Genomic DNA, 15,645 nt, shown 5'->3' with positions numbered 1-15,645 from the left:
GTGCGTCAGGAGCTAAGTTCACATCACCGTAATATGTCAAGAGACCGAATGGCGAGTTCACAGAAACGAGCCACGCGATCACCACATTTCAGAACGAAGGCTCTAAGATTCAAGAGTCAGACGGCATCACTGAGGGCCTAATCTCTGGTTTGTGAAATATTTCTTTGCTGCATTTGCGCTGAATTGGCTTATGGGAGACATGACATCACGATATTAGGTCAGTGTGGCTGGCACGCAGAACACACGCACGCACGCACGCACGCACGCACGCACGCACGCACGCACGCACGCACGCACACACACACACACACACGTCACCAGGGTAGCGGCCCCATCAGCATGCCACAGCACATGCATGCAGGGTCACGGACAGATGAAACATCCCTCATACCTTTGACAGGCAGTGTGGAAGTGTAATTTGTTTAATTCATGTCTGCTTTAATGGTTTCCAGTATACAGTACATCCATTATGTACAAGTCCTGCCTCCCTGCCAGTGCAAGACAGAAAAATCACAGCTTGGAAAGATAACACACACACACACACACAGGCAGTAGACATGATTCATCACATATCTTATTTACAGAGGTCATGCAAACAGAAGAAGAAAAAATACAATCTCAAAGCCGTGTTGCTAAAAAAGATAGCGGGTATGTAAGCGTTTTCTTCCCTTTAAAAAGACACAGTACATACATATCGAAGTTAACATGGAAACCCACAACCCAATAAGATAAAGATGTGAATACATATTACACTGAAAACTGGGGGCGGGTGGGAGGGAGGGGGGAGCCGATGACCAATGAGAATAATCTCGCTGGGACAAATATTAGCTGCATTTATTTTTGGCGCGTCTCTGCCTTTGTTCGACAGGTTTTTTGGTTGAAATTCGCTGCCTTCCCCGGTCCTTCCAGAACAGGAGGGGAGGCGGTGGTGGACGAGCGTGGGGTTTTGCGAGGCGTCGATGGCGGACAGAGAGAGTGGCGGCGTCCCCCTCCCCCCGGGGAGATGTGTCCGGGAGCGGCGGATCGAGGTCGCCGCTGATGTCAGCCCTCCCGGGGATTCTGGGTAGTTCATTAAGTCTCGGCGACTGCACCTCCGCAAACTAGAAGAGAAAGAAAGACAGAGCGGTGTCATTACCGCCGCCTTTACAGACACCGCATTCAACACCCGGTGATTACGCCCGAAGAGCAGGCTGCTCTCCGTTGTTTTTGTCCCGTTTAATAATGCAGAGTACGAGGTGGGAGTCCGAACCCGGTCACATATCATCTGTGTGTGTGTGTCTGTGGGTGTGCGTGTGTGTCTGTGTGTGTGTGTGCATGTGTGTGTGTGTGTGTGTGTGTGTGTGTGTGTGTGTGTGAGAGTGTGTGTGTGTGTGTGTGAGAGTGTGTGCGTGCGTGTGTGAGAGTGTGTGCGTGCGTGTGTGTGCGAGAGTGTGTGCGTGCGTGTGAGAGTGTGTGCGTGCGTGTGCGTGTGTGTGCGTGTGTGTGTGTGTGTCTGTGGGTGTGCGTGTGTGTGCATGTGTGTGTGTGTGCGTGTGTGTCTGTGTGTGTGCATGTGTGTCTGTGTGTGTGTGTGTGCATCTGTGTGAGTGTGAGTGTGAGTGTGTGTGTGTGTGCGTGCGTGCGTGCGTGCGTGCGTGCGTGCGTGCGTGCGTGCGTGCGTGCGTGCGTGCGTGCGTGCGTGCGTTTCTGGGAAGAGTGCAGAGCCTTTCATAGCGCACAGCCGCAGATTCACTCTGTGTGAGGAACAGAGCTTCACCACTGAAAACATGCAGGCAAACACACACACACTCAGACATACGCGCGCGCGTGCACACACAAACACGCATGCACGCTCACACTCACACTCACCGTCACACTCACTCTCACTCTCACACTCACTCTCACACTCACACTCACTCTCACACTCACTCTCACACTCACTCTCACACTCACTCTCACACTCACTCTCACACTCACTCTCACACTCACACAACAGCATGCCCCAAATCTGCAGCCACACACGCACAGACATCAGAGAACACACACAGAAACGTGCGCACGTCCATGCACACACGCACACACACTCTCTCAGTCCACGTGTCCAAGTGGCCTTATGTAACTCTGAGTCCTGCTGTGTTGGAACATATTCACAGACTCTGGCTCCCCTGGCACGCTGGCTACCGTCACTGATTACCACCACCACCTCCCTGCGCTGCCTATGGTTACTGCTTACCACCACCACCTACCTGCACTGCCCACTATCTCCCCAAAGGCCAGGTCCAGGCAGGGTCTGCTGTCCATAGCAACAGCAACCACAACAAATAGCCTAGCGTGTGTTTAACAAATGATGTCCAAAACCAGGTTAGACACCACCAATCCACAGTTAAATGGTATGAATCAGTATGTAACAAGCCGTTTCTGGCCTTTTTGGCTTGTGTTCCGTACACCGACGCAACATCTCTTTTCAAAGCATCTGCGGCAGGTGTGAGAATGAAGTTCCCCGCCGGGTATGAATACAGAGCGTAAGGACTGCAGGCGTTTGCGCTCGTATTGCAGACAAGCTGAAACGAAGGTTAGAGTCATCCCTACGCTAATCTGCCGGCCGTGTCTCCATACCACTAACAGGAAGCTGGAGGACTGTAGCGGCTCTGTTACCGCTTTCAGGCAGACGCGGTTCCGGTTCTGGTTCTGGCTCCATTCGAGCCTCAGAACCTTGGTGCCTTCTGGCGAACCAGCCCGCATCCGTACCAGTTTGGGCTCACTGTGGGATCACCGTGTTGGGGGATTAGGGCGCACCGTGTTGGGGGATTAGGGCGCACCGTGTTGGGGGATTAGGGCTCACCGTGTTGGGGGATTAGGGCTCACCGTGTTGGGGGATTAGGGCTCACCGTGTTGGGGGATTAGAGCTCACCGTGTTGGGGGATTAGGGCGCACCGTGTTGGGGGATTAGGGCGCACCGTGTTGGGGGATTAGGGCTCACCGTGTTGTGGGATTAGGGATCACCGTGTTGGGGGATTAGGGCTCACCGTGTTGGGGGATTAGGGCTCACCGTGTTGGGGGATTAGGGATTACCGTGTTGGGGGATTAGGGCTCACCGTGTTGGGGGATTAGGGATTACCGTGTTGGGGGATTAGGGCTCACCGTGTTGGGGGATTAGGGATCACCGTGTTGGGGGATTAGGGCTCACCGTGTTGGGGGATTAGGGCGCACCGTGTTGGGGGATTAGGGCTCACCGTGTTGGGGGATTAGGGCTCACCGTGTTGGGGGATTAGGGATTACCGTGTTGGGGGATTAGGGCTCACCGTGTTGGGGGATTAGAGCTCACCGTGTTGGGGGATTAGGGATCACCGTGTCGGGGGATTAGGGCGCACCGTGTCGGGGGATTAGGGCTCACCATGTTGGGGGATTAGGGATTACCGTGTTGGGGGATTAGGGCTCCCTCTCGGAGGAGACGTCCCCGTCCGCCCCGCTGCTGGCGCTGGGGTCCGCCCGGGGGCGCGACGCAGCCTTCTCCCGGGAAGAGTCTGAAGGAGGTTTGGGCCGGGTCTTCTCCTTCCGCTGCTGCTGCTTCTCCTGCTTGGAGAGCTGGGGGGACGGGGGAGGGGGGAGGACATATACCTTTAAAATCATGCGCAGACTGAAGACCCACCCCTTCAGGCAACTCACCACCATGATTAGCCTTAGACTGTAATGGCACTTATGTAGAGATTGTATAGACATTGTTACTTGTATAGGTATTGTTGTTTTTTATTGGCTGTTGTATTGTTGCATTCTAGCTGCCAACGGTGGTATGCTAGTTTGAAAGTTGATTGTACTCTTCAAGGGTTCTGATTATCTGTATGTTTACACTAGGACTCGGAACAGTACTGTCCTCTCAGGTCCTCTTTGCACTTGTTCTTGTGTTTGATTTGCACTTTGTTGTACGTCGCTCTGGATAAGAGCGTCTGCTAAACGCCATGTAATGTAATGTTACCCTTACACCTTAAAGCACGGGTGCCAAATCATGGGGGCGACATTGGTTCAGGAGGTAAGAGCAGTCATCTGGCAGCCAGATGGTTGCTGGTTCGATCCCACCCTGGTGTGTCGAAGTGTCCCTGAGTAAGACACCTAACCGCGAATTGCTCCTGGCGAGCTGGTTGGTGTCCTTGCATGGCAGCCAATCGCTGTGAGTGTGTGTATGAATAGAGTTTAATTGCCATTTGCACAGGTACAATACAGTACCGGTACATTGGAATTCTTGTGCGTTCTCTTCCAGTCAGGCAAGTAAAAAATACACATAAATCTTAAAGGTGAGGCTTGTGCAAGTAAAAACAGTGCAGATGTACATACAAAACAATACAATACAATCCTATACAAGACAAGAGTAAGTAAAATAAAAAATAAATAAATAAAAAGGAGACATTTCTTATTGCACATTGTTACATTTTGCTCGATTTACAGTGTATTGCACATGTTGAGGAATGGATATATTGCACATTCTGTGTGAGTGGGGGCAGATAATGTCAGTGGGGAGTGAGGTGTTTCCATCCCTCCTTAATGTCCTGTGCCACTAGCCTGACAGTGGCTGGGAAGAAGCTGTTGTGAAAGCGGGCCCTGTGAGTTTTGATGCTCACAGGCCTGCGGTGCCTCAGGTTGTAGCCTGAGTCCACCCATTTAAACAGGGCGTGTGCTGGGTGCTGTTTGTCCTTGAGGATACACTGTGCTCTCCTCCTGCAGCGCTGGGTGTATATCGTGTCCATGGAGGGGAGATCAGAGCCGATGATTCTCTCTGCTGTCTTTATGACCCGTTGCAGTTTTTTCCTCTCAGCCATAGTGGTGTTTCCGTACCACACTGTGATACCATGGGTGTGTATGAACGAGAAGCATCGACTGTACTGCACTTTGGATAAAGGCGCTATATAAATTCCAAACATTTACCATTGTACCGTTTATGTGCCATGGAGGGCCGACAGTATGCAGGTTTTCATTCCAACCAATCACTGTCCCTGCGGATTTCAATAAATGACACACCTCCAACCAGAGAGATGGGAACCAATTAGTGAAAGCCGCTGCGTGGTGATTGGTTTTAATGGAAACCTGCATACAATGGGCCCTCAATGGCACATGATTGAGCACCCTTGACTTAAGGGATAAAAGGCACCTTTTTGTTTTTGGTTACATTTTTAAGTACATTCAATGTGTACCATGAATAGTTCCTCACATATTTCATAGGTTTTTCTACTTTAGACTTGATGGTACACTTGTGCCCTACAAATACTGACATCACTTGAGACCACTGCTGTACCCAATGGAGTGCATGTAATGTGTTCCTAAGTTGAGAAATTTAGGAGCACGCTAATGCGACCCCATTAGTTCATTTTTTCCAGTTGGCACACATCAAATTTCAGGGGTAAACGGTCCTAAAATGGGGGCATGTTGAGCCCTACTCAGTTTTCTAATATCATTCTACATCAGGGGCAGTCAGAAATGGAGTAAAAACTCCCACCTTCCCCCACATCACCCCCGCAGGGCAAACTACCCAACTCACAGGGGGACCCCGGACAAACACCCGAGAACTCCCCTTAGCTCGAGTCACGGATGTTTCCGGCGAGTGCACACAAGCCCCTAGGCCCCAGGAAAGCAACACCGGATATCGTTGTCTTGGTGTTGACTCGTATCGGGAATTAACCGACCAGGCCAAAGCGATTAGCGCAGAGAGCAGACAGAGCGGCGTCCTGGACGGATTCCGACAGCGGGCGTGGTGCTAACCTCCACTAGCGCCTGGCTACTCCTCGTTCACAGAGCTTGTGACAGCGCTGATAAGAGCGCAATATTTGACCAGAGGGCTTTTGTGTACACACGCGCGCAGATAGGCCAGCAAACAACGGATTAGCATGTGGATTATTATCCGACATCAGCCCAGGAAGGACTCAAAATTCACCCCCCTTCAAACTGACCGACTCTCACCTGTGTTTGTGTGCGTTAAAAAAAAGAGAAAAATAGTACAGCTGATCGCATTGAATCAATTACATTATTTTGGTTTGGCTTTCTGGCAATGAAAACAGCCTGCCTATTTATATATTATTCAACAGACAAAATTTAAAAAGATTCAACTAGTTCTGAAACTTGCTCACTGACAGTGATTTATTTTATAAATACCTTCTCAGATTCTGCAGAAGATCTTATCAAGGGCAAATTGTAGTGAGCGGTAGAAAATGGCCAACTGCAGGAAAAAATACAATTATAATTTATAGTTATGGGCTTTATCACACTAAATGAATTACCAGCAGTACAAAATTCCAACCAGAACTCTGGTGCCGGCTGAAGAGGTGATTCGTCATAAACCACCACAAGCGCGAAATCTCTCCAGACCGGAGAAGATAACCATTTTGATAACGCCCTCGCTTTCTTTAAACATTTCTCTTTGCCTTTGGACGTGGCAACCAGGTGCCTGGCTGCCGTGATAGGAATTTGCGGAACAGTTATGCGACGTTTCTCGGGAATCCAGAGGGAGGAGCAACGGTTTTATTAATCTGGTTTTGAAATCAACGGACGTTCCAGTTCCCGGCTCAGTGACCATGATAGAAAACTTGCGAGCGGAACACGGGCGCGGTGGTGCGTTAGGCTGTGCTAAAACTTTTATGACTGCCAAGGAAATATTTATAACTTAAATGTCACGTTAAAACCGTAACATCCTGTCGGATGTTGGAACACTTTTTAAAAAGTCTTTACATTATTCATAGCCATAAAATCTTAGATGTAATGAGGAGAATGGATCTAGAGATCAGGTCTGGCATACATTACCACGGTTACGCGCACATACTGTATGCTAAACAGTGTGAGTTCGTTTGTGTCATAAGCAACCGTTACACAAAAATATATAATTTTAGAAAATCACACACCAGGGGCTGCTTGTAGTTAATTAAAAACTTCCAATATCGTTACATGCAAATTCAGGACCTATAACGATAATTATTCAGTGCGCAGCGCAGCGCTGACTTTGAGCCAAACCTGTGTCATAGACCTGACTGCATTTGGCTGCATCAGCATTTCGGGGCTGGCAAAGTCATGATTTATTCCTGTTTTTTTTTTTCTTTTCTTTAACTCTCGGTGTGGTACACCTCACTCGCTAGTTTAAAAATACAAGCGCTTCATCAATAATCAAGTGGTATTCATGGGAGCCTACTTTTTATTATTTATTTATTACCACATCACAGGTATGGAGGGCAGGCTTCCACGTGCAGCTTGGCCTACTTTAGGCATCCTAGAGTCGACCTGGTTTTCGGAAAAGTTGGCATGCTTCCTTTTTAAAACTGTTAAGACGAGAGGCAGGGGGAACACCAGTAAACTACTCAGGAGGACTTTCCTCCTTGTATGTGCGTAACACTGACATAAACCCAGGTGTAGTCATGACTCCGGGTCCACCACCCACGCCCACCACCACCACACATGGAACAAGCTAAACTTGGTTTGAACTTGAGACACATCCCCTGTGAACATTATACATACAAGTTTTTAGAAAGGCAATGTTTAATCCCACGGAGTCTAGAGGCCTGCCAGGGAACAGGTCTTCTGAACAGCACCCAAAACAGACTAGATTACTAACCCAAGGGTTGCAGCTGATCATTAAGGAGTTAAACTGAAAGGGGCTAGGCCCTGCTTTGTCAAAGTCACTGGCATGGCAGTCATGAAGGAAATTAATCAATAAATTAAAAGCCCCGGTTGTCTCAATGAATAAAATAAATGAAGATGGGTTTTGCGCTGCACTGGTAGCCCCTGCTACATGGGTGAAGCATAATTTCTTCATAACCAATCATGTCGAGAGCTTTCAAGACCTGCCCCGTGTCACCCCATTACACAGCCCTGGTTTCTGACTGCGCAGGATTGATCTGTGCGTTTCCCTTCAACTTAGAAAAACACACTCCCCTCTCAAAGAATCAATGGCTATGTATGCATAGCTACATGTCAGCAACCACAATATATTCTAAGTTCTTGTCAAAACAACAACGGCAAAGGCGACATTAAAGGCCGATCAAATTGCAATCAAACGTCTTTCTGAGAGCGTATTACGATGACTCATGAGAATGACGCTGTGGTACAATTACCGATATACGTTTGAAAATAAAATGTTTTATACAATTATGTTCCCGATACAATGGGCAGCCTCCGACCGCAGCGGCGTCTCCATGGAAACGGTTTCGGAGCGCGAGCTGGCTGGTTCACAGCCAGGGTTCCCGCAGGGCGGCAGGGCGCTCACGCTGCGGCCGATGAGACGCGGTTTCGTTGCGCCAATCAAGAGTCGCCTACTCACTGCTGTCAGTCACACAGTTCTGAGCACGCCGGACTTTTACGGTCCGACGGTTCTCAGGCGGATAACTCCCCTATACCGGGAGCGAAAAAAGGCCAGGGTTATGTCTACCATTGTCCACAGCAGCTTGAGTGATGGGTTTCCAAAACTTTCCAAAAAAATAGTCAATACATGAATTGTAATGTCCTATGGCCATTTTCAGGAAATTAAATGCGCTTCAGTTCATTTGGTAAATTGACTGGATTGAAATGTAAGTGATAAGGTTCCCAACCCTTCCCTCAATACAGTTAATGGGGGAAACACATTTCCCATGACCTGCCTCTTATTAACACTCACATTAGTCCAAATGCGGAATTAATGTGTCAGAACGACTGTGTTTAGTGCCACTGGTGAGGATGTCAATGAAGATAATATCGCGTACAGTTAAATATATCTGTGTAACCTCACCTCAATCCACACTGCAACAGGCACTGAGCTACAACCCCCACAGGACACCTCTCTGATTAACAGGCCTAGGTGAGTTGATTACTGCTCTTCATTAATCAGTCTGCTATAAATTAGTGGGCTACAGTTCTAGAACTGCACGGACCAGACATACCATCAGGTCAATAGATAATGAATTATCATGCACATAGACATTCATTTGACGCCGCTTCCATTCCTTAAAAAGTGATCATAATGCTGAGCATAAAACAATTGGCATTTTCAGATGGCCAGAATCTGCCATTCCCGCATCACTTAAGTCACATTTTTTGGAATAGGCTGCTAACATCGCCAGATTTGCCGAACCATTTTGAGTATTCAGCTCAGCCACAGTAACTCAGTTACCTTCCTAACACTGATTTTAATAAAATAAGCCAGAAAGAGCTGCCTATAAGATAGCATCAGCACCTTTTGTTTCGCATGTGTTTTTGGAAAAGATGCTTTTGCAGCACGTATTTTAAAAGCGCTCCTTTAAACCGTTTGACATAAAAGGCTGAGTAAAATGCGGCTCTCGATCATTCAAGGCAGTTATGAATGTTGCTTTTACATAGAAAAAACAAAGGAGTCAAATGAGCCAAAACTAACTATGACACCAGGGAGTCTTTAATAACTTCTCTGATCATTTCGGGTAAGAAATAAAATCTCTAAAGAAGAGAATGACAACAGCACCACCTACTGCACAACAGAAGCCCTGCAGACAGGAATCGATTCAAAAGCCACTTAACTGTTTTGCAAGTTATCTGAAATGCATCTCAAATGACAATTTCAACAGAGGAAAGCAGACATGCGAGTGGAACGAATTCAGCAGTTAACATGTAAATATGTTTCACTATCTGCAGTTTTCCAAAGATATGGTATTGTTCCTGTGTCACTGCATGCTGAAACGCATGAATGCTCGAACGAGAGCGCGACATGGAATCGAGGCTTTTTTTTCAGACTTCGGGCAGTTGGGCAGCTTACCTGTTTGAGGTCCGTTGGGCCAGTAGGAGACTCAAGCTCAATCGTGACCGGTCCGTCGTTCTCTATATGGACCTGCATATAGGCCCCAAACTGTCCGTCTGTCAGAGAGGGCACCAAATGTTAGACAAGAACGAGGCAATTATTCAGTGCTAGCTGTTAGCCACCACTGATAGCACTGAGATACGACGATTTCAAATTTTATGCAGCAGGGGGGACGGTAAAATTTTAAAACTTTAAAACACTTTTTTCTTTTAGGCATGTGTCCCATTTCCCTGGCGTTCACCGTGTCAGGAGTGAAAGTGCAAGCTCGACACATCTCCCTACCTGGCAGAAATAGCAGTGCGGGCTAATTAGGCTGGCCTCCGATCAGTCACCGTGCCACTGCACGCTCCGTGGCGTCCCCCTGGAGGGCTGACCCACTTACACACATCCCCGCTCCTGCGGTGTTCCCGCCACGTGTCACACTGGCAAAGGGCATCCCGCCTAGGCCTGTTCCCGACTGTGATATCCTGGGGCCTCACACGCTAACCCAGTCTAAGTCACACTAACCCAGCCTAACACACACTAACCCAGCATAGTTCAAAGTAACCCGGCCTAACTCACACTAACCCGGCCTAACTCACACTAAGCCGGCCTAACTCACACTAAGCCGGCCTAACTCACACTAAGCCGGCCTAACTCACACTAATCCAGCCTAACACACTCTAACCCAGCATAGCTCAAAGTAACCCGGCCTAAAGCACACTAACCCGGCCTAACTCACACTAAGCCGGCCTAACTCACACTAAGCCGGCCTAACTCACACTAATCCAGCCTAACTCACACTAACCCGGCATAGCTCAAAGTAACCCGGCCTAACTAACACTAAACCGGCCTAACTAACACTAAGCCGGCCTAACTGACACTAAGCCGGCCTAACATTCTCTAACCCAGCATAGCTCAAAGTAACCCGGCCTAACTCACACTAACCCGGCCTAACTCACACTAAGCTGGCCTAACTCACACTAATCCAGCCTAACACACTCTAACCCAGCATAGCTCAAAGTAACCCAGCCTAGCTCACAGTTTCATGCCACCCAAAGCCAAGAATGGCTTCACATCCTGGACAACCCCTACCTGGAACCTACAATGCTAGTTTTGACCACTGGTCGAGCAAATACATTATTGATTTGAATTGAAAGACTTTTCTGCAACTGAGCCAACCAAGAGGCCCAGAAGGCAGGGTTTTTAGAGTTCCAATACACCAGACAAGCTCAGTAAAGCATGGAAAAGCATTTGCGTATTGGATCGAGTTCTGTTTTCTATGACTAATTTGGAACCCTGCCCAAGTTGCCCTTGTGTGTGGCAGTGGGTGAGGTCAGAGGTCAGAGGTCAGGGGGGGGGGGGGGGGGGGGGGGGTCTCACCCTTGATGAGCTGGGGCTGGTAGGTGTTCCTCATTTGCTCCAGCATGCTGCAGTAGAAGGGCTGAGCCAGCTCGGCGGGCATGGCGGAGTGGAAGTCGGGCTTGTTTCCCTTGAGGATGCACTGCAGGGTGAACTGGCTGACGCACAGCACCTCCAGGCCCCGGTCCATCACGCTCTGGCTCCAGGCCCGCCCATTCTCGTCCTCAAACAGCCGCAGGTGCAGAATCTTCCTCACCCTGTGCACGGAGATGTTAGCCTGACGCTAACGTATGCGGAACGACGCGCAGGTCGCACCACTGCTTTCACACCGAATAACCCTTTTCTAGTATCTTTATCTTTGAGTAACTTCACTATGAGACGTGAATTATCTTCTACAACCGGGGTTCCCGAACTGTGCGTCGGTCACGGACAAATCCGCTCGATGCTACCTGTCATGGTGTAGCCGTGCAGTCATTGACTGTGGGAGGTTGTGGTCTGTGTGACATTCGCTCAGGAGAGGAGTGTTGTCACTCAGAGGGTCAAAAATAGACATAGCCTGCCTTGTGACATATGTTGTAGACTTATCAGTAGTTCCTTGGTAAAAATTGTGTTTGCTTGTTTATTTGTTAGTCCTTTGTAAATAGCCCACGATGAATACACTATTGAAAAAACATTCTGGGCTCAGTCACCCTCACTCCTGCACCACCCTTGGGCATTGTACTATACTACCATTCAGGGAATGACTCACACATCATACCACTAAATTTTTACTTTATTACTGAACCGCGCAGCAGAACCCAGCAGTGGGATCTTTTTATCAAATAATAAACTAATCAGAGGTGGTGGTCCTGGGGTCAGAAAGAAAGTCCGGCAATGTGTGTCATCCACCCAACTCAGCCAGCTGGCACTAATATGTTCTACCTCCTGGCTGAAGCATTGTGCTAATGAGCAAATATTGACAATTGTAACAAAATACTGGGGATGACTCTTACTTTCTGAACTGGGATCTTCCGTTTCTGGCTATCATACACATTACATCAAATCAAATGTTGCACTAGATGCACAATGCTAGTTCCAGTTTACATGCAGTTGCTTGAAATTCAGTACATGAGTAACATTTGAATTCAATACCTGAACATCTATCAGTCTATAAAGAAGTGGTTGGTCACAAAATGTGTATTTGTTCAGTAAATGGGTTTTGGCCTCCATTTACTGAACAGTCAAACAGCCAACGAGTACTCACATGTAGTCAGCATCCTTCTGTGTATCCTCCAAAGAAATGCCCAACAAAACACACAGGCCTCTTTCAATAGAACTGACCTGCTCCCCTCCCACTGAAAACAAACAGCCAACCATTACTGCCACAGAAAAAAACACCATGTATGGACAATGGGCTTGGCTTGCAGTGAATTCAAACAACAAACATAATAAACTCAGGTAAGATTGCAGGACATTGTTCCCACATTGCATTCCTGCATCAGACACTCTTATCCATAGAAGCTGATAGCATCACAGAATACAGGCACATTTAGCCGAAAAAAACACAGGAGCAGATTAAGTACCAAGGCTTCCTTTTTTGCTGAATTTCTGATGGGTATGGATAGTAAAGCACCTAATGTACCTGCAACCAAAAATTGTGCGGTATATTGCCAGATGAGTTTTGCACTGATGCTGTCATGGACAGCCTGTTAAAGTGAATAGCATACAGTGTAGCTCAAATTAAATGGTTCCGGTTGGACACATATGCGTGAGGATTTTGCTTGTTGGAAATCTTCAGCTTTTGGATTTGGTTATAAAACACGGTCTCCCCATTACCCGAGCTGCAGGGAGAATATAACATATTTTTTTTTAATACAATAAAGCACGAACGTTGCATTATCTTTAAAACATTTTGGCGACCGATTCCATGCGTGACACCGCAAATCTACATAAGAAACCTCAGTAAATTATGAAGCATTAGCTAACACCCAAAGAAACAAGCTCACTAAACCACACACGCAGTAGACAGATCACACCCACCTCCTGTGGAACCAGGAAGTGACGCAACCGGCTTTTTAGAGGCTAAACTTCTTCTTGCTATGTTCGGCTAATGTTGAGTACTACAGAACGAAGTCTTCTTCACAACGTTCTAGTTGCAAATCTTAAGTATAACTTGTAGGTTTGTAACATGGATGCCAGCGAGCTCTGCACCGGGAATTTCAGGTTTATGCACGTAATGCATTGCTAACGTTTGTTTAGCAATGATATATACAAACGTTATCTGCTGTTAATCTTAGCCGACACATTAGCAACAAAGCTAACTTACTCGAAATCAGGTTAGGGTACTTGGCCATATTTATTGGCTACCTGTATAATATTATTCCGCGGACGTACCATTGCTATTAAGCTAGGTATAACGGGCTATAACCAAGCTAACTAGTAGCCAGCGAAAACAATTTGACTGCAAGGCCTGCCATTCATGATGCCCAGCCGAATAACGTGACCAAGCAAGCTGGGAACATAGCTAGCCAACGTGTCCTTAGTAGCTGATATTTGGAGAATAATTATTTGTTTACCAACCTGTCACGCTTGCTTTTGCTACTCTCTGGATGATTGCCTTCATGATTTCACAGTTCGCTTTCGCTTGCACACTTCCACTGCAGTAACCTACACAGCGTCTTCAAATTCCCCAGACCTAATTTGGCTGCCGGTGTTGTTTCATCACCGCCCCCTTGCTTATCAAAATGGCACTGCATCATAATCATTCATAATCTCGTCCAGCAGTCATCAATATGCAGTTAAAACAGGTTAAACTGCACCCGAGTACACGGTCTCCAAGGTTACGTAAGGTTAGGGCGTTATCCCAAAGATGCTGCGTTTGATACAAGAGTTTCATTTCAGTGTACATTCCATGGCTAATCATTAAAAGTATCGAAGACAAAGAATAAGCTTTATACATTTTTGTAGTTTATGTCTTCACGTGTCATACGTCTCAGCTACATTTTTGGCAGTGTACGTTTTAAGAAGAAAAACAAAATTATTGTCTATATAAATAATAGAGATACTTCTAAAAAATTGTGATATTATCACTTTTCACATGAAAACCAGAGAGGAGCTCTCCAATGACCATGCAGTACGTTGGTAAAGTTATTGGGAAATAACTTGTGAACTTTATTTCTATTTTTAATGCCACAAGCATTTGAAGCAACTCATTTTAGTAGTTCGCCTTCTGTTCAACATTTCATTACAAAGTTTCAGCAGTTAGCCAACTTAGCATACTGTACAACATAGCACGGTCACTGTGGGATGCATTAAAGTCTGGCTTCAAACAAGGTTCATCACTTGGTTATTAACTGACGTTCAGAAGAGGATTGAGAGGGCTTGGAACCAGAAGGGTGTAGGTGGCATTTGGCAAACTTTACAGGACACCCAAAATAGATTTTCACCAACTGTATTCACTAACTTTTAACCATAACACTGGAACCATATGCATACATAAAATAATTGGTACTAGGTGAACAATATTTTTTACAAGTAAATATTCTAAAAAACAAAAAACCCCATTTAATTATGAAAAAAAAAATGTCACGCCTTTTTGGCACCAAAGATTTCCCTTTCCTAGAACCTGCAAATGATGGGCGTACAAGCAATACTTCAAGGGTTCTGATTGTATCTGTATGGTCACGCTAGGACTCGGAACCGTACTGTCCTCTCGGGTCCTCTTCACACTTGTTCCTGTGTTTGATCTGCACTTCATTGTACATCGCTCTGGATAAGAGCATCTACTAAATGCCATGCAATGTAATGTAGTTCTAATTGCCAATTTAAAAAGCACTTAAACAATTATAATGAATGAGTAGGGGAAATATTATTTCATAAATATAATATCATTAGGATATAACTGAAGTACAACAACACTCCAAGATGTATTTTTTAAATCTAAAATTCATGTAAACTTACATCATAAATTTTATTGTCACATAAAATTCAATAATTTCATCAAATAAAAGGCACACTTATTGATATTCACCATTTGCCATATTCTCCATTATCAACATATTTTATTTTCTGTAAATCTTTTCAGAATTCAGAATGATCATTGTCTTTTGTTTTCCATTCAGTTTAAATTACTGTGTTGTGTAAGTGGCTGCACTCAATTAGAAAATGTTGCATATGACTAAGGGATACTCCCATTGGTACATAGAGCAAGTGCATATTTTTCATTCCAGGAGGCTTCTATCATTAGACTAATAAAAAACCTCTTCTACAGTTAATCCTTCTCTGCATGCACAACAGCCATTTTGGCTCAAGTGCTCTCTTCCATAAAGTTCCATTAACAATGCATAGTTCAGAGCCAGAACATTGCTCAATCTTTTGGTTACACCTTTGTTTCATTCAACACAGATCATGATGGTTGATGCAAGTAAAGGACATGGTAGGTCCTGGACATTCCAGTTCAAGAAGGGATTATTCTCCAGACATTTGTAAAAGGTAATTTATAGCCAACGTATACACTGAATTTGAATTTTTAAAACACACAATTGAATGTTCTGTTGTAATTTCAATTAATTATA

The 15,645-nt window shown here is 46.1% G+C and overlaps 1 protein-coding gene across 2 annotated transcripts; it reads right to left on the bottom strand.

Moving 5' to 3' along the window:
* Window positions 1-392: 392 nt before the first annotated feature.
* On the bottom strand, window positions 393-13,818 carry dtd1 (D-aminoacyl-tRNA deacylase 1). Of its 2 annotated transcripts, none has more exons than XM_061232081.1 (6): window positions 13,652-13,818; window positions 12,336-12,426; window positions 11,114-11,349; window positions 9,710-9,807; window positions 3,374-3,564; window positions 393-1,100 (listed from the first exon to the last, which is right to left on the bottom strand). In XM_061232081.1, the coding sequence occupies exons 1-5, from the start codon at window positions 13,692-13,694 to the stop codon at window positions 3,409-3,411; spliced, it is 624 nt and encodes a 207-aa protein (XP_061088065.1). In that variant the 5' UTR covers window positions 13,695-13,818; the 3' UTR covers window positions 393-1,100; window positions 3,374-3,408. The 2 variants fall into 2 exon arrangements, with proteins under 2 accessions (XP_061088065.1, XP_061088066.1); XM_061232082.1 differs by having other exon boundaries at window positions 3,397-3,564.
* Between the last annotated feature and the right edge of the window lie 1,827 nt (window positions 13,819-15,645).

Source organism: Conger conger, chromosome 2, assembly GCF_963514075.1.
Source record: "Conger conger chromosome 2, fConCon1.1, whole genome shotgun sequence".
NCBI lineage: Eukaryota > Metazoa > Chordata > Actinopteri > Anguilliformes > Congridae > Conger > Conger conger.
Note: the sequence above shows the minus strand (reverse complement) of the source record. Positions and strands in the feature narration are given on the sequence as shown.

Excerpts from the sequence above, each read along its gene's own strand:
- dtd1 (XM_061232081.1), bottom strand. The coding sequence starts at position 13,694 with ATGAAGGCAATCATCCAGAGAGTAGCAAAAGCAAGCGTGACAG. Across the intron at positions 11,350-12,335 it reads CAGAAGGATGCTGACTACAT|GGTGAGGAAGATTCTGCACC; the intron begins GTGAGTACTCGT and ends CTCCGTGCACAG. Across the intron at positions 3,565-9,709 it reads GCCCAACGGACCTCAAACAG|CTCTCCAAGCAGGAGAAGCA; the intron begins GTAAGCTGCCCA and ends CCGTCCCCCCAG.